The 26,606-nt window shown below is 34.9% G+C and overlaps 1 protein-coding gene across 1 annotated transcript in view; it reads left to right on the plus strand.

Moving 5' to 3' along the window:
- Positions 1–19,439, plus strand: part of LOC117342912 (tyrosine-protein kinase HTK16-like) — a 44,700-nt gene extending 25,261 nt beyond the window's left edge. Inside the window, exons 9-19 of the mRNA XM_033905212.1 lie at positions 4,055–4,192; positions 5,454–5,583; positions 6,126–6,185; positions 6,777–6,889; positions 7,919–8,006; positions 9,271–9,353; positions 12,119–12,265; positions 12,988–13,182; positions 13,641–13,729; positions 14,307–14,433; positions 15,975–19,439. Coding sequence (XP_033761103.1) covers positions 4,055–4,192; positions 5,454–5,583; positions 6,126–6,185; positions 6,777–6,889; positions 7,919–8,006; positions 9,271–9,353; positions 12,119–12,265; positions 12,988–13,182; positions 13,641–13,729; positions 14,307–14,433; positions 15,975–16,175 — 1,371 coding nt within the window. The 3' untranslated portion in view covers positions 16,176–19,439. The remainder of the gene's footprint in view (positions 1–4,054; positions 4,193–5,453; positions 5,584–6,125; positions 6,186–6,776; positions 6,890–7,918; positions 8,007–9,270; positions 9,354–12,118; positions 12,266–12,987; positions 13,183–13,640; positions 13,730–14,306; positions 14,434–15,974) is intronic.
- Positions 19,440–26,606: the final 7,167 nt, after the last annotated feature.

The raw sequence follows: 26,606 nt of genomic DNA on the forward strand, positions 1-26,606 counted from the left end.
GCCAACATGATAACATTATAATGTACGTCGGGTCGGGCGTATAAAAATCATTAAAGCAGGACAATATCTTAATTTGGAACAATTTCCTCACAATATTGGGATTAACTCAATTTCCTCACAATATAAGGATTAGATCAATCAGATGTAAATCTTCATGATTTTACAGAAATTAGCTCGCGCCAATTTCAATCTTGGAGGAAAACTTAATAATACATACTTGTGTGAGGAAAATCCAAATTTTTAGTATGTATGATAAAAGGAAATTTTTTTTTTTTTTTTTTTTGTCTAAGCTATTTTAATAATATGCTATTTCGAGAATTTTCCTGAAGTTCAAAGTCATGATCAGTGTCAGTCGTCCATATCAAGCAAATAAAAAAATGTCTTTTACATTTGTTTTATTTAAACAGTTTGCAACTTCTTATAGTGTTTGGAATCACTATAAGTTCTTGATCGATCGATCATCAACAATTCTTAAACAATCCATGATCAATTATTGATCGATCATGAATAAAAAGAGAAATATCAATAATCACTACATTATAATTTATAATAAATTGATATCATGACCAGATGAGCAAGTTAATTCCCTTTATCTTTCCCTGATGAAAATTAGGTAATTAGCAAGTTTCGAATTGTTCTAAGTGAATTGGAATTCTCAATATCTAAATAGCTTGCAATTGAAAGAATAATTCTACAATATGAAACTAAAACCAGATTTCTGGCAAAATTTCAGAATATTTCAATTATCAGAACAAAGAGGGAAGTTGATTGCAGTCAGAGGCCTACAAAGTAGACTGTGTCTCCTGAGTTAAATATATTTCCCATGGCAGTGTGAGCCTTAAAACAGAAACATACATTGCAAACTGTTTACACAAGTCCCTGTGCAACTCACAGTATTCTACCTGTGTGCAGATGGCATTTTGAAGAATATTCTGAAAAATTTTGCTAATTAAATCCAGTTATTTAAATCTTTAAATTGGTTTCTTGCACCTTCTTTCCTTCGTTGTATGTAAGTGAAATGTTTAATAAAATATATTACAGGAAATATGGTATTTGAGGCAAAGATATTTCAAAATTTACAGATTTTCACCTGTGCGCATATGACATTGCCAAGGAGAATATTTTGTAAACTTATGATTACTAGGTAAATTCTATTAATACTTTAATTTGGTTATTTCTGAAATACCTTTGGTAATGGTATAAAGCTGAAATTATTTTAAAATCAAAATATCAAAACAAATTATGCTAAATTGATAACATGGTTTTAAACATGAAATTACTGAATTTAACTTAATGTGACATAATAATTAAGTTGTTTAAGTGAATAAATTTATAACTGACATTATTTTAGTATATTTTTTTTTGGAACAGGTTTCTCACACATTGTTTTCTTTGGCACATCAATGTAAACAAATGTTGAAATATGTTGAAATAGTATTTTAGGTAAAGATATTTGAAAATTTACTAATTTCTACCTGCGTGAAGATAACATTTTGAAGAAAAACTATCTTTTATGTGTATTTGTCAAGTAATTTTCTATAATACATGTACATTTTTTAATATGTTGATATTGATTTACATTCAAAATATAAAACAAATCCAACATGGTTCCACACCCTTAATTAGTTAATTTAACTTAATGTGACATAATAATTGACATTATTTTAGTATAATTTTGTAAGAAGAGGGTTCTCACACATTGTTTTCTTCGACACAAGTAAGCGAAAGGTTTAATATGTTGTATGGTATTTGTGCTAAAGAATTTGAAAATTTACATTAAATTGTTTATTCAAATAAAAAAGATGAAATAATTTGACCCTGTCCAGAGACATAATCTTAATCGAGGGCAGATTAGCAATCTATATTTCAAATCATAAACATTTGAATTTATAATAGACTATTTCATAAAAAGCCTAAAACTTATTGAACAAATTATTGATAAAAAAAGGTCATATAATGTAAAGAAAAACAATGAATCTTCTTTAAACTGGCCTTTCAAAATGTAAAATATCACACTGGCTGAACTAATTCAATATTTCATGCTGAAATCTATTTCAAATCTGAAGATTTTTTATTTTTAATCAATTTATGTGATGTAGTCAAGTGACAGGACCCTATAGGAACTGTCTAGCTCATTGTAGGTTCAATTTAGATAGTTATACAAAATTAATTGAAATATCAGTCCTGTATCAGTCGTCTGTTCTGCATAAACTTGTAATAATTCTATGTCACCGCTGTACTGTTCACCGATACGTACAGCAGCCAGGCAGACGTGCCCGATTAAGGCATCCTTTCTCCGTGGAGACTCTAGTATTAAGTCTATCTTAGTATGTGATCGCTAAAATCAAAATTTATTTCATTTATTTCATATCTCTTCCTAAAGGTAATGCATATATCACAGGAGTTACAAAGCTGAATCTGAGTAACCTGGAATGTATTCGTTCACGAGAAAGTGTCCGAGAGCACACGGTTCTGTGTACATTTGTCACATCAATCTGGAGATTCCCGTTGCTATTTTTAGACGTAAACAACTGACAAAGCTAGTCACAAACAAATACAGAGACTATCGAAATCTGAAAATTGGAGACAATGTACGCCTATCATTACAGTAAATATCAAATAAACGGGAACTATTTTTCGTGCATATTTACCGTCGTCTGTTTACATCATCGTCAACAAACAAGTTTACTTACCGTCAGCGTTAGGCCTACGAGGCTTCGGGAATTTGCTCGACATTCTGAACGCTGGGTTGATTTTTCGCATGCATGTTTGTGAAAAGCGACATACAGTGATCGTGACAAAGCATCTATATCCTGTAGCATGGCCTCTGATATTGAAAAATAGCAATATATACTGGCAGTGACAGTAAAATACAAATGAACCCAGCTCACCGAGCAGTTCAATCAACAGTCGGCTTACACAACAAACTTTCGTGACGAGTGCAGGATGGGCGTTACGTCATCAAAACATGCGATCGTCTGCTATCAAAATAACCATGTCGAGTGGAAAAATACTGAGAGGGTCGAAAAAATAGGCCATTTTCAAAACTATAATTGTGACCGTTCTGATAAAGATATCGAAAAACTAAACAGACGGTTATCTTCGGAATTACTTCTACTTGCTTTGTTTGGAGTGTCAGTTCTTTAACTTTCAGATTGAAGTCTCCAGATTGAATTAAACAGAAACCAACAGTCAAAGTGTCGATTTTGGCCTCTTTGACCCAAAATATCTCCATAACTAGATTTTTCCCAGATATACCGAATATGTCAGCACCTAGATCACACCGAGTTTTATAAGTGTGGATAGTTTTTATCAAAATGTATCGAGCCGTTTTCTTTGCGCCCAAAGTGCGGCTATATGCTGCTAAGTAGGCAAAAGTAGCCGTATCTACATTACGTTCCGTAAGGAACGATAACTCCGTTATCGCCTCCTTACTGCACTTCATTCCATATTAATAATAAACTTTTACAACAGGGGAGGGGACTTATTTAAGGATAAATATGGTACTTAACTTTCAGACTTTGGGAGGGAGCTTATTTTAGGATAAATACAGTACTGAACTTTGACAATCAGGGAGCTTATTTTAGGATAAATTCAGCACTAAACTTTTACACTTAGGGAGGGAACTTGTCTCGGGATAAATACGGTACTAAACTTTTACATTCCGGGAGGGGGCTTATCTGAGAATAGATATGATACTAAACTTTTACAATTAGGGAGGGAGCTCATCTGAGGTTTGGTTTGTTTTTGTTTAACGTCCTATTAACAGCCAGGGTCATTTAAGGACGTGCCAGGTTTTGGAGGTGGAGGAAAGCCGGAGTACCCGGAGAAAAACCACCGGCCTACAGTCAGTACCTGGCAACTGCCCCACGTAGGTTTCGAACTCGTAACCCAGAGGTGGAGGGCTAGTGATAAATTGTCGGTACACCTTAACCACTCGGCCACCGCGGCCATCTGAGGATAAATACAGTAAATTACTTCATATATGATTCCTCTATAAAAAAAACTCTAGGATGATAAATTTGTAAAGATTTTAATTCCTGTATTATTTCAGCAAGCTTGTCAGCTACTCGACTCCTATCACAAGACCGATGGTTTGTTTCTTGTGAGGAAAAGTCGGAGAAATGTCAACTACCATGTAATAACCTTCTGCTTTAAAAAAAATCATTACAACTTTGAAGTAAAGGTCAAGGTAGGTAAAATTGAGCATTCATCATAAGTAATAGAGAAATTGATCTCTATTCCACATTGTGTTTTAAAGAAAATTCTCATTGCTCACCATCAAGATCTACATTTAATTAAATATTGGTGGCTGTCGGTCAAAGTTTGTGCTTGAAGCACTTTCGAATAAAAAGGTTGCGTACAAGATATTTCATGAACCTCTGGATAAATTTATCATATTGATTACTTCGTTTGCTTTTATTGCTAAAAGTTTTATTTCTAAACTTCATACTTCAGAAAAGAATACCGTAATAGAATCTAACATGGGTCTGTTCTGCAGACAGGGATAACTCAACCCGAGTGTAAGAGTTTGGCCAGTTAGCATGAGGCTTGCCGAGTGCTGGCCAGCCAAACTCTTACACGAAGGTTGAAATATCCCTGTCCACGGAACAAAAAAATGATTATTATAGTTTTTATGAAAGTTTTTCATCGCGTCATCGGCAATGCTCCTTGGAATGTGCGTCAAAATTGATGACATCATCATTTACGACTTGGTTACTCAACATAAAATGATGATGTTACGTTACAGTGAGTAGCATCATGTAGAGCGTGCCCAATGTCTTTACCCTCCTGTTTGAGATTGATTTTTATTACATTTTTACCAGTGAAATATCAAAAATTATTCATTCTATAAAAGTGATATTTTTCACTAGTGATAAATATCATATTTTTCACTAGTGATAAATATCATATTTTTCACTAGTGATAAATATCATATTTTTCACTAGTGAAAAATATCACTTTTGCTGATTTGACCAATCAAATTAATGATTAGAAAATACCAAAATAATTGACCAATCAGAAAGCCCGACATATATGTCAGCACCTGGACAGGGGGAACTACTTTTCTTGTTTATATTAGGCCTAGTTAGCATACGGGGTAGGTTTTTCGTTGATAAAAAATGTAATAAACAGAATATCTAACAGTGTCTTCAGTAATACCAAATATATTTCACTCGTGTGGCTAATATTTTGATATTTTTCACGAGTGCTGCGCACTCGTGAAAAATATCAAAATATTAGCCACACGAGTGAAAAATCGCAGCACTCGTGAAAAATATCAAAATATTAGCCACACGAGTGAAATATTTTTGGTATTACTGAAGACACTGTTAGATATCCTCTATATCTTTTCCCTAGCATCCACAGGATAACCCTGTGAAGTATGTGAGAAAAATAGTGTTTTAATGTAACATGTTTTCCGCGGTGCTATAAATTGTTGTTGTTTTCAGGATTATATGAATAAACTTGTCCACTACATTGACAACGGGCCGTACTTTCCCTCCCTGGAACGATTGATCGGTCATTACATCCACCAAGCTGATGGACTGACAACCAAACTGACAGCATCCATTCGTCCTGGTAAAAACTTTTCCACCTGTTATCGGAAGATTTAGATTCTGTACTCGACTCACTGTATCAAATCAAATCTTTGGATATTTACTTGACTCCCACATCAAATCTTTGGATATTTGCTTGAATCCGCATATCAAATATTTGGATTTTAGCTTGAATCCCCTTTTCAAATCTTCGAATCTTTACTTGACTCACTGTATCAAATTTTGGATTCATTTCAAATATTTTTATCTTTACTCGATTTCCTGTACTAAATCTTGGGTTCTTTACGATCTTTACTCGACTCACTGTACCTAATTTTGGACTCCTCATATCAAATATTTTTATCTTTACTCGATTTCCTGTACTAGATCTTGGGTTCTTGACGATAAAAAGTTCTACTCTCCAGATAGGAGGTCTTTGGATCTAGGTTACGGATGTTGTAAGTCACATAGGGATGGTAGCAGTGCATGTTGGAGATGGAAGGATTTTACTTTAAAAATTTTATTGATAAACGAAAACTTTTATGTAACAAATACATTCACCATCCAATGAATTTTGTTTTTCAGGCCAAGAAGAACTTGTTTATGCACGTAGTGTAAATAAGTCAACAGAGTTCTCGGCTGCAGGTTGGTAACATATAGTTTCACATTTCTCTTAGCCATCTTAGCCATTTTTCTGTTGGTACTTCATATACAAATATATCTGTTTCACTTGTAACCCTTGTAAATAGCTAGCCGCAATATATTCCGCTCGGCGAGAGAGATCTTCTCTTTAGCTCAATAGGTGGAGCGTAAAACGAGTATGCCAGAGGTCCCGGGTTCGATCCTTAGCGGAGGCAGTGATTTAGATTTAATTTATCATGCGCCCTGTTTCATTGGCGCCCTTTTAGGGAACCGGGGAAAATACTCAGGATTGCTCCACAAACATCGCTGTTACCCCTTCAAAACTTGAGGACGAGTTCTTTCCTTGAGAGGGAGTATGTAACCCTAGTAAATACTAGCTGTAACATACCGCTCGGGTAGAGAGATCTTCTCTTTAGCTCGATCATTTGAGCGTATGTCTAGTAAGCCATAAGTCCCGGTTTGATCCCTAATGGAGGCAGTAATTTGATTAATTCTGCATTCTGTTACAATGTTTAAAACAATATTTAAAGTTCTTATCGCTGTCCATGTTTAAATTACCATTCATCAGGTTTTTTTTTTTTTTTTTTTTTGCAGTATCCATCCCAAGGCCAAATCTGCCCCCAAGGGATGAACCAGAGCCCCCTGAGGACCCATATGCAGAGCCTATAAATGTTGCTGAACCCCCAGAATTGCCCCCAAGTCGTATGGTGAGTAACGGAATGACTTTATGAACTTAACCAACCATACATATCTTTGTGAGATCTTGATAACTATAATAACAAATTTGAAATATAATGAAATCAATGAAATAAGTTCCTGAAATAAGTGTGCCCTTATTTATCCACAAATAAGCCACTGCCCACATATATGTTTTTTTACTTTTGCAGAATTATAAATTTTCTAATACATGTACATGTATTTAACTGAATGTGATTCACAAGTAAGCCCTCCCCATGGCCAGCTTAAATACAAAACTTTATTACATTTTTACCAGTGAAATATCAAAATTTATTCATTCTATAAAAGTGATTTTTCACTAGTGAAAAATATCACTTTTGCAGATTTGACCAATCAAATTAATGATTAGAAAATACCAAAATAATTGACCAATCAGAAAGCCCGACATATATGTCAGCACCTGGACAGGGGAAACTACTTTTTTTGTTTACAAATTATCACTGTAGTCATAGTTAGCAGGTTTTAGTTGATAAAAAATGTAATAAACAGAATATCTAACAGTGTCTTCAGTAATACCAAATATATTTCACGAGTGGGGGTAATATTTTGATATTTTTCACGAGTGCTGCTCTATTTTCCACAAGCATATGGAGATTATTTGAGGATATGGTATATCTTTGGAAACTTTTTCCATTTTCTACATTTTGCTTTTTTGCCCAACAAGATGAGTGTATTTAATAAAGTAGCAGAGTTTAACTACTGTAAACAATAAGAACCAATTTTAAATGTGTTAAACTTATTAAAGAATTAATTTTTATCATATACTGGTATATAGTGCCATATTTTCTCCTAAAATAAGCCCAGCCCACCCCTAGTGATAAAGTTTAGTATTAAAGTTTGGGGAGGGCTTAATTGTGAACCATTTTCAATTTACCTGTAATTATTGAATTGATGCTTCTGCAAAAAAGAAGAAGGGGACTTATTTGTGGAGAGGGGCTTATTTTTGGATAATTACGGTATGAAATTTACCATTAAAATTAAATTTAACCCTTTTGTAGCCTCCAACTAGAATGCCTATAAGTGAAGCGAGGCAGCAGAGCACTGATGAGTTCAAGAAGATTATAGACCCCAAGGAAATTGTCCTTGGTAAGTTTTTATTACAATCATTGAACTTAAGGGTATATGCTACCTTGAAGATATTTATCTCATATTTTGCATTAAAGTTATTTCCCTTGAAGATAATTTTTATGAATGAACCGATTGATACCCCATGAAAATTACAGAGAGTATGCTGGAGTATCTGTCTGCGTGAAAGGTATACCCCTTTTTATTTTTAGCTCACTTGGCCCGAAGAGCTGGCAAGCTTATGTCATAATGTGGCATACAGTGTCTGTCTGTCAAATCTTTCTTAAAGTCGCTACTGTAAAAACTCGTGTAATTTGCGCACCAGTGTAATTTGCGCAGGTACTTTTTGGGCTGAAAACGCTGAAAAAAACTTTTATCCGTATATATTTTGCGCATTAAAATTTTTTGACAAAAAACGATGTCCAGGAGGTCCCAAAAACGATGTATGAAAATGACACTAACACAGATTAGTACTTGTCATGAATGACTGAGAAGATTTTGAGTAAACTTGGTCAGAAGCATGTCTGTCAAATTTTTTTTAAGTCGCTACTTGTCATGAATGACTGGGCAGATTTTGAGCAACTTGGTCAGAAGCATTCTTGGGTAAAGGGTAACCAACTTTGTATAAAATGATGGTCTCAGTCTTTAGGACCTGAATGAGTAGGAACAGGCCCCAAAGAGGAAAAATAGGGCCAATTCTTTAAAATCTGTCATCTCTTGAAATGTCAGGGCTCTTTCTTAATTTGGTCTGAAGTATCCTTGGGTGAACGGAAATCAATTTTGTATATTTAAATCTGACACAGAAGCAGTCTCCCATTAACCCAGTGTTAATCTGGGCTGCATATATGAAAACATAGGGGTGGGGCCCTGTAGGGGAATTCTACCCCAATTTTGTCTGAAATATTCTTTGATGAAGGGAAATCAATTTTGTTTAATAGGGGGGTCTGGTTACCCTGGGGCCGGAGGGGCGGGGCCAAGTTGGAAATATGTACCAAATGGGTTGAAATGCTTCTTCAGTAGTAATGAAAGAATTTGGTCCATTGGGGGTCTGATTCAACACACCCCAAATCCCCACCTCTACCCACACCAGAGGCCTGAACAACAGTGCCCATCAGGTGAAAATTATGAAATACATCAAATGTTTTATCATGAAATACCTAAATTGTAAAATTATGAAAAAAACTAAAATACATACATTGAGAAATGTTGGAATTATTCTATTGTGAAATATATGAATCTGTGAACCTATGAATGTATTTTCATACCATTTTCATTTTGTTCACAGGACAGGATCTTGGTGAGGGAGAGTACGGTGCTGTCAAAAAGGGAAAATATGTTTACAAAGATGGCTTCTTTTCCAGAGTGAAGGTAATGTTACCACATAGAGCTATAAGTGTTTTATAGAAGAAAAAACTTTTTAGCCCACCATCATCAGATGGTGGGCTATTCAAATCGCCCTGCGTCCGTGGTCCGTCGTCCGTCCGTCCGTCCGTCCCTCCGTCCGTCCCTCCGTCCGTAAACAATTCTTGTTATCGCTATTTCTCAGAAAGTACTGAAGGGATCTTTCTCAAATTTCATATGAAGGTTCCCCTTGGTGCCTAGTTATGCATATTGCGTTTTGAGACCAATCGGAAAACAACATGGCCGACAGGCAGCCATCTTGGATTTTGACAATTGAAGTTTGTTATCGCTATTTCTCAGAAAGTACTGAAGGGATCTTTCTCAAATTTCATATGTAGGTTCCCCTTGGTGCCTAGTTATGCATATTGCGTTTTGAGACCAATCGGAAAACAACATGGCCGACTGGCAGCCATCTTGGATTTTGACAATTGAAGTTTGTTATCGCTATTTCTGAGAAAGTACTGAAGGGATCTTTCTCAACTTTCATATGAAGGTTCCCCTTGGTGCCTAGTTATGCATATTGCATTTTGAGACCAATTGGATAACAACATAGCCGACAGGCAGCCATCTTGGATTTTGACAATTGAAGTTTGTTATCGCTATTTCTCAGAAAGTACTGAAGGGATCTTTCTCAAATTTCATATGAAGGTTCCCCTTGGTGCCTAGTTATGCATATTGCATTTTGAGACCAATCTGAAAATAACATGGCCGACAGGCAGCCATCTTGGATTTTGACAATTGAAGTTTGTTATCGCTATTTCTGAGAAAGTACTGAAGGAATCTTTCTCAAATTTCATATGAAGGGGCCCCTTGGTGCCTAGTTATGCATATTGCGTTTTGAGACCAATCAGGGAAAAAAATGGCCGACAGGCAGCCATCTTGGATTTTGACAATTGAAGTTTGTTATCGCTATTTCTCAGAAAGTACTGAAGGGATCTTTCTCAAATTTCATATGTAGGTTCCCCTCGGTGCCTGGTTATGCATATTGCATTTTGAGACCAATCTGAAAATAACATGGCCGACAGGCAGCCATCTTGGATTTTGACAATTGAAGTTTGTTATCGCTATTTCTCAGAAAGTACTGAAGGGATCTTTCTCAAATTTCATATGTAGGTTCTCCTTGGTGCCTCTTTATGCATATTGCGTTTTGAGACCAATCGGAAAACAACATGGCCGACAGGCAGCCATCTTGGATTTGACAATTGAAGTTTGTTATCACTATTTCTGAGAAAGTATTTAAGGGATCTTTCTCAAATTTCATATGTAAGTTTCCCTTGGTGCCTAGTTATGCATATTGCGTTTTGAGACCAATCTGAAAACAACATGGCCGACAGGCAGCCATCTTGGATTTTGACAACTGAAGTTTGTTATCGCTATTTCTGAGAAAGTACTGAAGGGATCTTTCTCAAATTTCATATGGAGGTTCCCCTTGGTGCCTCATTATGCTTATTGCATTTTGAGATCAATTGGAAAACAATATGGCAGACAGACCGCCATCTTGGATTTTGACAATTTAAGTTTGTTATCGCTATTTCTCAGAATGCACTGAAGAGATCTTTCTCAAATTTCATATGTAGGTTCCCCTTGGTCCCTTGTATTGCATTTTTGGACCAGTCTGTCCTGAAAACAACCTGGCAAACAAACAGCCATTATCGTTAAATCTCAAATTTCTTATATAGCTAGGATTCCCTTGTTTGAAAAGTACTGGAGGGATATCTCAATTTGCACAGATTAGTAAAAGGAAGGGAAAAATAGAGAGAAGATCAATCTGACATAGAACCTATAAAGATCATTCAATGGTGGGCGCCAAGATCCCTCTGGGATCTCTTGTTACTTTATGGAATACCAACAGAAGAATTAAATCAATATATGAATATTACCTACATCCTTTGTTCTGAGGAAACAATACAAAAACGTCAATTCAGTTATGACGACGATGACTTTCTCATGCATTGATATAATATAAATATTAGATCCTTGAGAATGCATAAGAGATAAATAAGCATTCACCCTCTTGGGAGTGAGAGAGTGGATATCAACCCTTGGGATAAGATTCTTAAGTACAGCGTTTGTCAACTTATGAATCTTCCTCCTCAGGTTGAGACCCCGTTGTCTCACCCCCAAGGGAGTGAATGATTCTATAGACTACATGATTCAACCTATTGTAACAGGTTTTGTTTCACCGACTATAGTCCTTGTTCTGTTGGCATTCCTCGGGGGCTGCGATAGTCGGTTAGAGGGCCGGGGATGTAATCACAGGAAAAGATCCAAGGGGCGTGGTTTGACGCTCCCTACCCAGGTCGGTTTGTGTTTCTCGGGAAGCTGAGAAACGGACCGACCTGTGTTGTCGTGATTGTGTCCTTGAGCAATACACTTCACCGTAATTGCTCTGGATGGCATGCGGTGAACTTCCCGTATGTTGTTCAGTGAGGTAGTCACCAACTACTACAAGGTGACCCCCGCCTCAAAATGACCCTGACTGTTCATAGGGTTGATTAACCCATCAAACAAACATAAATGGTCAGCACTCCAAGATTCAAGGTAAGTGTCCATTCCCCCCTGGGGTGGAGTATATTTCTCCCAGAAGTTTACATTATAGACAGACCCTCACGTACTGTTTAGTCCTTCAACCACACATTTTACCCAAATATATTACTCAGTGGGGTAGCCACAAGCTTGATTCTGCTTCAAAATGACTTTAGCTAATATTTCTGGTTTTAACTGTTGAACAGGTGGATGTCGCAGTGAAAACATTCCACCAGACTGAACCCGGAGCAGGGGTCAACGAGGGCATTCTAAGGGAGGCAATTCTAATGCAGGACCTTGATCATTCGTGTATCGTAAAGCTGTATGGTATCTGTGAAAACCCGTTCATGTTGGTACGTATATTAAAACTGAAGACGAACAGCTTTGATGCCTATCTCTGCTTATTATACCCCCACAACGATGTTAGGGGTGGTATACTGGAATCAGGTTGTCCGTCTGTCTGTCCGTCTCTCTGTCTGTCTGTAGACACAAAGTGTACCGGCTACTCCTCCTAAACTACTGAGGGAATTTCAAGTTAACTTTATGGCAATAACCCTTATACATTGTAGATGTGCGTTATCTATAATGTAATTTTGTGGTTACCATGGTAACCAGGTCACTATACGGTGGTTGGTATGACAGTTCTTGTTTTGTAGTAAGAATTTCCCAGAATTAGCCTTATCTATCCTAAAATCGTGAAGAGTTAACAAGCTTTTTCCTCTGGTCTTCTGGAATTTGTCATGAACAAGTTAAATGTAAATTGTTTTTTGTAATAAGAACATGAGTATTAGTTTCGCTAAAAACTTGTTCCATATCAGTATATATTTGTAACCTTAAGTAAAGTTAAATAGTTGCCAAGGGGGTAAGTTATTCTGTACACTACATGTATACAGTCAAACTTTGATGATTCGAAGTTCAGGGGACTAACAGAAAAACTTCGAAATAGCGGGACTTCGAATTATTCATGGTTGACAGCAGATCAATGTTTTCTTGATAATGACCATAGCTGTTAACGTTACATGTCCTCGGTGTCTTCGTGTTGATCATCGCCTGTCACTCTGCTTTCATTTCACAGGTGGAAGAGTTTGTTGCCCATGGTGCACTTTGTGATTATCTGGAGAAGCATAAAGATACTGGTAAAATAAAAGTCGATCCAACCCTGTACTTGTGGGCATCACAAATCGCTGATGGCATGCATTATCTTGAAGATCGTAAAATCGTCCATCGTGATCTTGCTGCACGGAACATCCTTGTGGATTCAAAGCACCAGGTGATGTTTGTTACATAGGCAAACAACTTCATGTCAATTCAGATCAAATTCAGGTCAAATTCAGGTCAATTTCAGGTCAATTTCAGGTCAATATCTTTTCAAGTCAAATTTACCAGAAGACATTTTGCCTTTTTAGAATACTCAGTTAAATACCTAGGAATAATTGAAGTCAAAATTCAATTAAAAATCTAGGAACAGTTGAACTTCTAACAAAATTGTCTCTAATACACGAATTCTGTTTGTACATTCAATGAAGACTTGACAATGAGTCCTCTTAACTGTGAACATATTTTTCATCTCATTTCAAAAATGTCATTTATGATGGAAAACAGTATAAAATCCTCTATTTATAAAACAAAAGAATTAATATTTTTCTAAACAGATAAACAAAAAGGAAAGGATGTTTAAGTTAGTCTGTTGATAAAATCATTAAAGATATTTGTTTGTTTTCCTTCCAGGTAAAAATCAGTGACTTTGGTCTGTCCCGAGCCTATGAGGAAGGACAGTATTACAAAGCATCAAAGGGAGGCAGATGGCCTATCAAATGGTGAGTTTTTGTTTAACCGCTTCAAGAGTAGATTTGATCCAGATTTCCAGTTTTGGGAATAATGCATTTAATTGGCATATATTTACAATCTGAGTGTTGATTCTTTATATGAACATACCATGTGAAAACAGCAAACATTTGACCATGAAAACACTATGAAAACACTATGAAAACATTGCTTCACGTGCTGATTTTCCACACATTACATCAAAAAAATATCACGCTTGAAAGTAGTCTCTGTTTCATTTCCGTAAATTATATTTTCTTTGTCATCTATTCACATAAAATAAACCTAAGTTAACACGAATTATTGTATTCGATGTTATTTCATGTCTTTTTGTTTTGTTTTGTTTTGTTTTAGTTGTCAAAAATTTAAAAATTTAAAACGAATCTGTTCTTTATGTAACGTGCACCTCGAAAGATATGTAGATAGCTACTGCTATTCATAGCCGCCATGAAAATGAAAAAAATCCATTCAATCCTTATGCGGATAAAAACTTGTTGAAATGATAACCTGACCCCACCCACACCCCCATTATAAAGTAAAACAATCTGATAAATTTCCATACTTCTCCAGGTATGCACCAGAGTGCGTGAATTACGGAAAGTTTACCCATCACACGGACGTCTGGAGTTACGGAGTCACACTGTGGGAGATGTTTACATTTGGTGACCAACCATATGGAGATAAAAAAGGCATAGAGGTACGAAAAGTGGACAATGATGGAGCCATGATAACTCAGTTTGTACAGTACTGGATTAAAGTCACTTCTGGTGAAGGTCCACAATGCACATAGAAATTTACTCGATGGGAAATTTACTCCAAATATGCGAAGGATATTCGGCCACAAAAATTCTCCCCACATTTATTATTTTGTGGTGTATGTGGTAATAGTGCAACAGGTACAAAAGAAAAATATCACGGAATTAATCCCTACATTTATGATTTATAGAAATTACGAAATCAAACCCCCTCGGAAATAACGCCCACATCTATAATTTATAGAAATTACGAAATTAAGTCCCCCTCGGAAATAACCCACACATCTATAATTCATAGAAATTACGAAATTAAACCCCCTCGGAAATAACGCCCACATCTATAATTTATAGAAATTACGAAATTAAACCCCCTCGGAAATAACGCCACACATCTATAATTTATAGAAATTACGAAATTAAACCCCCCTTGGAAATAACCCACACATCTATAATTTATAGAAATTACGAAATTAAACCCCCATTGGAAATAACCCACACATCTATAATTTATAGAAATTACGAAATTAAACCCCCCTTGGAAATAACCCACACATCTATAATTTATAGAACTTACGAAATTAAACCCCTCGGAAATAACCTCCACTTCAATAATTTATAAAAATTACGAAATTAAACCCCCTCGGAAATAACCACGTTTACATTATAATTTTGATTCCTACATTTTGCCTTTCCCATGATGCTGATATCACAGACTGTTCTGTTCGGTCCTGGTTGTGTCCTTTGGGAAAACATTTTACCCTATTTGCTCAGGATAGTATGGAAACCTTCCTTCTTCGGAAATGATTTTATCAGAGTTTTAAAATTATTGTTAAACTGTGATTAGATAAATCACCTTTTGAAAAATAGCCTCTGGGGTCAAAATTGAGGGCATTGTTACTATAAATAGATTTTGGACATCCTCGCTCCGTTATGAAATTTCATACACTCACAACCAGTATCTCTTGTACAAGTTCATTTTGTGACCAATAAGAAGTTATGCATTCGCGCTGTGGGGTTGTTGTTTGATAGAATATTATCAAAAGATTATTCAATTAAGATGGCTGTGGTAGATATTTCCGCGTAACAAAATGATTTACATTTGTGATATTTTTTTTGTGCTGGGGAATTCATATCGTCTGATGTTACATTACAACCATTATGAAAACATATCTGTGTTGTTATCATGGATGGAAGGGAATTACTTTAGAGGTCTTCTGTAAGAGGAAAAAATGTGACAGGTGACCCCCTCATACCTATGTGATTGATGAATTAAAATCTGGTTGCCTAGGTGAAAGGCGAGTGTGTTACGATTTTTGCAAAAAAATATGTAACAAAAGCAATTTTGGAAAAACTTGACAAATCTCAATATCAGTGTAATTTACGCACCCCCCACTTTGGGGTTTTAATTTTCCTTCAAAAAAATGTGCAGATTTCTTGAGTTTTTACGGTAGTTGTAAGCATGTTCAATTTTTGTTGCTTATAGGTGATCCAGTTTGTGGAAGCTGGTGGCCGATTGGAACGTCCAGCTAACTGCCCTGATTTGGTATACAAAAAGATGAGGCAATGTTGGGAAAAAGAGCCGAAAGATAGACCAAGTTTTACAGTGTTAAAACGCCATTTTGAAACAGAACCTCTTTACGGTGATGCCATCAAATATGGTCGCAATCAAAAGAAAAAGAATTAAAAGGTATAAAAATACCAAAAGGACATTATGCCAAAGTAATTTAGATCTACAAGAATATTTATCTTTATTCCGAGTTTTATTATAATTAATGGTAATCAAAGATGAATATTTCAATGACTTTTTAGGAAGCATAATATGTTGAGTGTTAATGGTTTGTAAATGTTGATAAATGGTGCACAGTGCCTTTCTAAATTGACCATCGCAGGATACCTGCCTAAACTGACCGTCACAGAAACCTTTAAATTGACCATCGCAATACACTTGCCTAAACAGACCATCATAGAAACCTGTCTAAACCTACCGTCACAGAACCCTTGTCTGAACTGTCTGTCATAGGACACTTGTATAAACTGACCATCACAGAACCCTTGTCTGGACTGACCGTCATAGGACACCTGTGTAAACTGACCCTCAGAAGAAATGTTTTTGGATTATGAAGGGTCTGGTTTAGTCAGGTTTAACTTGACAAATAAGCATACATCTCCGGAACAAATCCAACTGATTGACAAGAATTGCTTTGTATGACTTTGGACATTTAGTTTAGTGAACTAAACAAAGGAACGACATATTACCGTAAAATCTAGCATCATTTATACAAAGTATGTAGGGTATGAGATTTTTAAGCGAGACATTTATTTAAAATGGTGCATACAGGGTGGAATCGATTCCTGCTACATTATCACATGTTTGGAAAATTAATTGAATATTTAAAAATTAAGTTATGTGTAAACATTAAGATTTTTTTCCCTTGACTTGTCTGACCTTCTAGTTGTTAATTATTAAAAGTATTAATAATCATATATTTTTTTTATTATTCACATTTTTTATAATGGATTTTTTAAGAAGGCATTAGGTTCACTATAAGCACAATGACAACGACTACTGGGAGGCATCTTGGTTGGCATACATGTAACTAAAAATTATATGTTCACTTTTTGAATTACTTTTACTAATCATCCTCATTTAGTGGTGAAAAAATGTATATACTGTTATATATACCCATTGTCATGAAATATGAAAACATTTAAGGTCTTCCATTTTTAGATCTCGGAGACAAATTTCAGGGGAGATAATGCTGTACCTTCGGCGTTGGTGTCAGCGTCAGCTGCCGTAGACAGCTAGGTTAAAGTTTTTATAAATCAGTGTTCTGTCAATACTAGGGAGGACACAGCTATGGTATTTCACTTGTGTGTTCCTTGTAACAAGACCATTACATTGATACCTCTGGGTTGCGAGTTCGAAACCCACGTGGGGCAGTTGCCAGGTACTGACCGTAGGTCAGTGGTATTTCTCCGGGTTCTCCGGCTTTCCTCCACCTCCAAAACCTGGCACGTCCTTAAATGACCCTGGCTGTTAATAGGGCATTAAACAAAATAAACCATAAGTCATTGATACTATGTTTGCTAGCCTGCTGACCTTGACTGTGACCTTTGACCTATTTTTAAAACCTTTAACCCTGGCCAGAGTATATTCACTATAAGAAACAGGGCTTTCATACTTCACATATGTGTACACTGTCACAAAACCTTTCTATGGATACTACATTTACAGACCGACTGACCTTGATCATGACCTTTGACCTACTTGTGATGTTCCACATCAAAATAAATTTATTTGTTACTTTGATTTTATGATTTTAAGCTGATAAAATGGTATCCATGTATAATTTATGCTTTTATGAAAAACAAACCCCTGCTTCATTTGTACAAGAAAGACACTGTACAATGTAACTAAATTCAGGCATTTTGCTTAACACTAACTTGTTAAATGTTTTGGAAACATTCCTCATAATTAGTCATATTGTTCACATCAATTTCCATGGTTTTTTTTAGGAATATAATGTGCTTTTATTATACACATTCACAATGGTAACTGTTGAGCAACATTTAGGAAGGGAAGTAACTCTTGAAGATTTTCTCCCTTCAATTAGTGACCATTATTTCCTTGACAGAGGCCAACTCTATTTGCACTCTTCTTCTTCTAGAATATAGCTACCGGTCACTTGATTTGTAGCTCTTCTAATTCTGGAAGATCTTCTACCTCTTGCATCTCGAAGCTGGAAGATTTATCTTCCAGGATGGCAGCGACCATGTTTAAGTGTGCGACTTGCAGAGTGATGAGTTTCACTAGAGAAGGATTTATGGTACATACATGCACAGGATTGTGTAAGTGTTTGAGAAAACTTAAAAACTTGTTTGTTTTGGGTTATTTCTTCTGGTTTACTTGATTTACATATAACAGAATGCGATCTTCTGAGAAGGCCTGTCTGCCGAGAAGGGTGCAAATCGAGTTGGCCTCAGTACTGCGCTGTATTTGTTAATTGCGGTCCAAATGGTTTGACCGTACAGCCCAGATTTGTTTGTTTCTGAAATTTAAGACAGACCTAGTGATTTTCACATTGCTCTCAGGCAAACCTTGACAAAAATGTCCAGGGCCTGTACATGACAGCTGCTTTGTTAAGACTTTTGCCTGAAATGCAATATTCAAAAAAATGTAAAAGTTATACGGTTTTTCCACAAAAAACAAATTGACTCCAATTACATGTATTCCTAAAAAAACTTATCACAGTGATTTCTGATTTAAAAGAATCCTAAAAATACAATTTGAAAGTATTTCACTTGTTTGAATTTGAAATTGCATACTTGAGTAAAATTTTTATACATGTACTCAATATTCTGATGGATGAAATTTTGGACCAAACATTTTCAGAGCATAGATAAACACATTTTTTTTTATTACAAGAAAGATTTAAATTTATTTTTCTGGTTTATTCATTTTATATGGTTACATATAATTAATGTTTTAAATTAATAATTTACCGATCTTTTGAATATAACCATTAATCATTAAAAAAAATAAATAAATAAATAAAAAGATTACCAATAGCATTTGTTACATTGTGCGATACATTGCTGTCATGTTTAATAGATACAGAATCTACCTAGCTGTACTGAAGGGGCCATTTATTGAATTGAATATGTAAATATGCTCTAAGCTATAATTTTTTATATTTGTACAAAAAAATAATACTGTATATTAATGTTGAGTGCTTTTTTAAACTATTTGATCAATTTGTTACATTTTGTTACATTCTATTTTCAAGTACCCGGTAATAAATCGTATTGAATATATAAATATTTTTGTATCGAAATATGTTCATGTGTTAATATATATTTTTCTATTTCATCTATGAACCATTGTTTGCTGAAAAAGATACTTGTTGACATTTTGAAATAGAACCCCTGTCCCCCCCCCCCCCCCCCCCCCCCCCAAAAAAAAACAACTTAATTTACTTAAAGAATATTGCCAACATCTGTGAACAAATGTATTTCAAGATTAGAACCTATATCATATATTAAGAAGCTCATGAACTTCTCTTCAAAGATATATAAGGGCGATTGTATTTATAACAATTTTAGAATTATTGTTTTGAAGCCTTTTTGATGGAATTTGGTGATTTTCAGAACAAAAAAAAAAAAAATGCATACAGTTTCCCTCATTTAGTTTATAGTTATGAAATAAAAATACAAAAATACAAATAAGCCCCCCTCCGCTAGTATAAAAGTTTACGATCTTTATCCTCAAATAAGCCCCCACCCCTAGTGTAAACGTTTACGATCTTTATCCTCAAATAAGCCCCCACTCCGAGTGTAAAAGTTTACGATCTTTATCCTCAAATAAGCCCCCACCCCTAGTGTAAAAGTTTACGATCTTTATCCTCAAATAAGCCCCCACTCCGAGTGTAAAAGTTTACTGTATTTATCCTCAAATAAGCCCCCGTCCCCTAGAGTAAAAGTTTACTGTTATATTTTGGGGAGGGCTAATTTGTGATCTAATTTTAGCTTTCTATTGATGATTCCCCATGAATGAAGGAAGGGGCTTACAGGTATTTGAGGGTTAAGAGGGTTATTTTCAGAAAACTGTGGTATAAGAGTTTACCATGGAATACAACTGTTCAGATTTCATCCTTTATGTTTGATAATGTTATTTACACGAGTATCTGATGTCTGTAGAAATGTAATGCTTATATTGATATAAATGCATTAATTTCCTGTTTAAACTTTGAAAATATAAAGTGTTGTATTCATAGCATTACTTTCGTAGTTTTCACATCTCGGAAAATCTGTAGATTTCCTCAATAACAAATATTTAATCCAAACATGTTATTTTATAGATAGTGAAATATTTCTAGTCACATAAATAGTTATTATTGGTAAAATAGAAATAAAAAAGATTATATATATATATGAACATGTATATAAGAAAAAGATATCTGTCCTTGCGAAGGTGAATGTATAAAAAATAACAACAACAAAACAAAACAAAACTCTGCCGGTAAGGCTTTCTCCCTCTCAGGCTTCTTCAGTGCGCCTTAAGAAGCCTGAGAGGGCAAAAAGGCCTAGCAACAAAGACGTGTTTGTTTGTTATTTTTTATACATACATGTATATATATATAAAGTACAGTAAAGATGCATATATACTATAGCATATGAACGACCATGCCTGCCTCAAAATGGCCGATCTGCTAGTCCGGTTAATTCTTATATATCATGTTTATAAGTTTTCTCAGTGGACGACAAACGACATTTATCATACGTGTTTCAGAAAAACCATGACTTCATTAATTGTACTTGTTGGAACATTTATGGGCGAGATAAAACATTCCAGTTTCCAAATGATTTCACATACATTGTATATGATGTGGCCTGGAGGATGCCACCTGATCATATATTTGTTGTTGTCTCATGACCTTGACTTTATCTATATTCTATGACCTTACCAGCCATCAAATGATCATGAACCTACCTGGAGTCATATGACCATAGATGTTGTCAATGACCTTGACTTTATCTATATATTCTATGACCTTACCAGCCATCAAATGATCATGAACCTACCTGGAGTCATATGACCTTAGATGTTGTCCAATGACCTTGACTTAAACTATAGTCATGTTAACTTGACCTTACCAGCCATCATCATGAACCTAGCTGGAGTCATATGACCATAGATGTTGTCAATGACCTTGACCTTATCTACATTCTATGACCTTACCAGCCATCAAATGATCATGAACCTACCTGGAGTCATATGACCTTAGATGTCGTTCAATGACCTTGACTTAAACTATAGTCATGTTAACTTGACCTTACCAGCCATCAAATGATCATGAACCAACCTGGAGTCATATGACCTTAGATGTTGTCCAATGACCTTGACTTAAACTATAGTCATGTTAACTTGACCTTACCAACCATCAAATGATCATGAACCTAGCTGGAGTTCATATGACCATAGATGTTATCCAATGACCTTGACTTAAAATGTAGTCATATGGACTTGATTTTACCAGCCATCAAATGATCATAAACTAAGCTTGAGTTATGAAATAAGAAATTGATATTATATCTGGTCATATGGTCTTGACCTTGACCTTAGCTTTCATCTTATGACCTTGAAGTCAAACAATCATGACTTTGATATTACCTGTTATCATATGACCTTTGATATTTTTTATATGACCTTGGTCTTAACTGTTGCCATATGATTTTATCACAGTAGCTGTCACAGCTAGGTCAAACCCAAAATCTAACTCATGTGAATCTCCATATAATGACAAGTCATACAAAATTCTAACTTGGCTCATAAACGAGGAAATGGAGATTATTGCAGAAATGTTTTAAGCCTTTTTTTTCACAGCAAAATTCCCATGCCTGGTAATAAGCCCACCAATGACTTATTCTGTTCAATAATAAAATACTACCAAACTATTTCATTAACCGGTAATAAGCCCAGACTCTAAATTGAGTTGAGGTTTATATATAGGTACCATGGGCTTATTGCAGGATATGGGTAAACTTATTTTGTGCTGGGAATTTTGATCTGCAGACTGGCTGAGTAGTCTATAAAAATGCAAAGGCAGATGAAGTCAAAGTTTAAGTGATGCTTGTAAATTTTGAATTTGTATAGTCTAGCTGGAACTTTTGATTTCCTGGAGAAACTGTAGCTGTCTTAGGTACGAGGTACAATTACTTACTGTAAATACAAATTGTTTAATTATTCAATTTTCTATATATTTTTATATATGTACATACAAAAATAAATAATCTATTTTTAATATTCATTGATCTATAATCACAAGATATAATTATTTTGAATATGAAAGTGCATGTGATGTTAATGTTTTCATGTTTCAAATGCATTCATTGTGCTTGGTTTGAACTTTCAAGAATAGACTTGTATAATATAGTACCATATTTATCCTCAAATAAGCCCCCTCTTCATTGGTATAAAAGTTCAGTATTTAAACTTAGGGAGGGATAATTTGTGAAAAACTTTTAGCTTTAGATTTTAAAATTTATGATTCTACAAAAAATGAAGAAGAGGCTTATTTGTGGATAAATACGGTAATACAGTTACCGAAAACAAAGGCTTATAGTCTTCCATCTTTTTTAAGCCGAAAATGCGCCCTGTATCCTCCGAGCTTGTTACCTTTACTTCGCCCTTAATGCTTCCTGTGTTTTGTTATGATGGAAAAAAAAAAATATTTTGAAAAAAACTTTTACTTACTAGTCTAGTAGGGAAGTATACTAAAATCCTTTCAGATGGAAATAATACTAGTTTTATTTATGAATATTCATAAGATATGAATTCATAATCTAATTATTTCAAAGTAATGATTTATTAATGCAGATTTGCCTTAGAAGTATTATACAAGTGTATTGTGAATTATGAAGGTGGCATATATTAAAAACAATTTTTTTGTTGTACTCCATTATAAGATAAAAACAAGTGAAAATTTGTTAGCAAGCTAGATTGGACCTGAGAGTGTTTATGTTTGGATCCTGGCCTGGAGTTGGGAAATGCTTAGTATAGAAATTATTTAAAAAGTGGAAGCACCGAAGTAAGGTGCTATTTAGGCAAATATAGTATCCATCAATCATATATTTGCTGGATTATTATAATTATGTATATGCTATTACTACATGTGATTTTTTTCCCCTGGACTTGCAAGATAAAAAAAAATAATTGAAACCCATTATAATCAACTGTATAACGAGAACATGTTAAGCTGCGATTGGATGTCGATATTAAGACTAGATTTTTACCGAAATATTGACCTAAGAAGATGACATGGATGAATGAAATTGAGGAAACAGTATTTGTGATAAAAACAGGATATAAATGCAGTTCTCCGTTAAATATACTGCTATTATTTCTTCATATGTATTATATAAAATTTCATCAATTTATAATTTGTGATACATGTTGATCAAAGATTCTGAAAGCGGTAACAGTATTTGGAAGATATACATGTTGGCTGTACATGTATATTCCAGAGTTCTTTTAATAGCGTTGGTTCTTAGGTAAACGCTTTCAAATATAAGGTATGTCCGTATATGTGTTATTTTGAAGTTTTCATTTTAATTTCATTTTAAATTTGTTCTGTCCACAATATAAATGTATATAATACTGTAAAAGGTTATTTTTTCAGTATTTTTCACTATTTCTGAGAATGTAATAAAATTTCTTGAAATAATCTTTATAGTGAAAATATAATGGTCTGTTTCAAAGTATTCACTAAAAATCATTTCATTTTACTTCAAATATTTTGTGAAATCTGCTAAAATTTGAACATTGAAAAAAAAAAAAACATCACAATATTTCAGAAGACATTAGAATTTAAGAATTTAAATATGTGTGTCATTTTTTAAAAATGCTTCATTTTAATTTGAAAATTTAGAAAATATTACATTTTCTATTTAGCTATTCTGGGCCCTTTTGGCCTCTTGTTTGGTTTGGTAATGTTAATTCTTCCATCTTGATAGTTGGTGATGTTTGGTACCCTCTATATTACTTGTGTTATACCCTTGGTAAGGTGTCAATCAAGTGTGAAAAATAAATAAATAAATATCATTTCTCTACTAAATTGCCAAGGAGGACCTGGCAATCATGTTAACAGGGTATGGACAGTTCTGTGAGCTTACAAATGTATTTTAGTCTCCTCAAAGGGGCTGCAGGCTCGCTGCACTTTTCACACGTAATATAAAGGGTCACATATGACAACATTTAATTATATTTCTAGAGTTTATGTTAACATGTTGATGATGTACAAAAAAAAAAAATCTAGTATATTTTATAAAATATATACAAGTTAATTCAATTGTTTCGCAAGAAACCAATTCCAGGCGTATTGCATATTGTAAAGATATTGAGTGGCTATACTTAATACACGTTGGTTTGATCATACATACATTTTTAAGTGAGTTTTTATATTAAATAAAAGTATATAATGTTGATTAATCCGAAATAAATTTTATTGATGATGTGTTTTTGTGATTTGTTTTTTGTTTTGTTTTTGTGTTACCGGAAAATTAATGTGGAAGTACCCCTTCTGCATCGCCAACTTGACATTATCACTCGTTGGAGACAACTCAAAGTTTGTCCAAATGTATATATTTAATGAAAATGCTGCAATTTGATAGATTAATTATTCTATAGGGCATGCCTTAAATTTCGTGCATTTTTTTTCAATCGTCAGTCCAGTATCAATATTATTTGGGGAAAAAAATCTGTTTATATTTAACACAAACAGTTAATGAAATTTAAATGGTGTTTGTAAAATTTTGTATATCAGACTGCCAGCAGTATTACAGAGATATTCGGACCAAAAGGCATTTCAAAAACTTCACAGCTGATCAGGACTCCTTTTGAAGCTTGTAAGCGCAGTTTTAAATCTCTGTTTGTGTTGTATATAATAAAGATAAACATATTTTCAAATAATTGCCTGCTTTATTCAAATGTAGCGGGACATGACTGGGTCTATCATCGATGACCAGGTAGCTCAATTGGTAGAGCGTCCGGCATTTTCTCCTCTCCTGTTACACAGATATACTATTTTCTGTAAGAATCTTATCATTAGGTCTGGTGATCAAAAAATTCACAAATATCTCATTGGCTGATACCTTCGCAAAATTCATAAGATTTACATGAACTTATATATCTACACTGCATCATATTTTCTGCACACTGATTTTCTCTTATTTGTTTGATGGTACATCAAAAAAGGAATGGTTGACATATACTGTAAAGTTTTCCTTTTGTTTGGTTTGGTTTGATTTGTTTAACGTCCTATGAACAGGTCATTTTAGGACGGCCATCCGTGCGTGCGACATACATGCGTGTAGTGAGTGCGTATGTGTGTTGTGGGAGGCTGCGGTATGTTTGTGTAAAGTCTCCTTGTGATAGTCCGGAACTTTTGCCAATTTATAGTGCTACTTCACTGAAATATACTGCCGAAGACACCCAGCAGGACACCCCACCCGGTCACATTATACTGACAATGGGCATCTGGGCTCCTCCATCTGTCAGTCTGTTCCAACCTGCCTTCCATTAATGAGCTGATGTGGCTTTGTTTGATTGCTTGGTTTATCTACCAATGAACAGCCAGGGTCATTTTGAGGTGGGGGTTTCCTTGTAGTAGTTGTTGACTACCTCACTAAACAACATACGAGAAGCCCGTTGCATGCCATCCAGAGCCTGAGGAAACAACCAAAACAGCACAGCCCAGCCAATTTCTCAACTTCCCAAGAAACACAAACCGACACAGGTAGGGAGTGTTGAACAACGCACCTCGGATCTTCATGGCCGACGCTCTAACCGACTGAGCTTTGTAAAAACATAAAAACATTTTACAGATTATTTTTTTTTAGTTTTAGTTCATTATTTCCCTTTTTAGACAGTTATGGACATTTAAACCTGCCTCCACTTAGCTCACATAGCAGGAACATGGATAGTTCTATAATATAAGACTTCGGAAGTTCATATCGTGATTTTTATGTTGCCTGAAAAAGGTAACATATAGGTATGACTATGTCGTCGTCGGTGGCGGCGACCGCACAATGGTTTCTGTGCAATAACTTGGGCCAATCAATCTCAAATTGCACACAGTGATGTCTTACCAAAACTGCTTGCTTGGGATTGCTTTTCATGTTCAAAGGTCAAAGGTCAAGGTAACTGTAACTATAAATAGAAAATTTGTGTCCATGTGATTACGCGAGTTTTCCTTAGCCAACCAGGCTCAAATTTCATTCAGTGTTTCCTTACCAAAAGTGCTTGCTAAGATTGCTTTTCAGGTTCAAGGTTAAAGGTCATTGTTACTATAAATAGAAAATATTTTTGCCTGCTATAACTTGAGATTGCTTGGGCCAATCAAATGCAAACTTGATACATTGCTTTGTTACAGGAAGTGCTTGCTTGGGATTGCTTTCAGGTTCAATGTTCAAAGCTCAAAGGTCATGGTCACTGTTACTATTAACAGAAAATTGGTTTCCATGCGATAACTCCAGTTTCCTTGGGCTAATCAAATTCAAACTTTGTATAGTGCTTCCTTATCAAAAGTGCTTGCTTGGGATTGCTTTTCAGGTTCAA

This window comes from Pecten maximus, chromosome 14, assembly GCF_902652985.1.
Source record: "Pecten maximus chromosome 14, xPecMax1.1, whole genome shotgun sequence".
In the NCBI taxonomy this organism is placed as follows: Eukaryota; Metazoa; Mollusca; class Bivalvia; order Pectinida; family Pectinidae; genus Pecten; species Pecten maximus.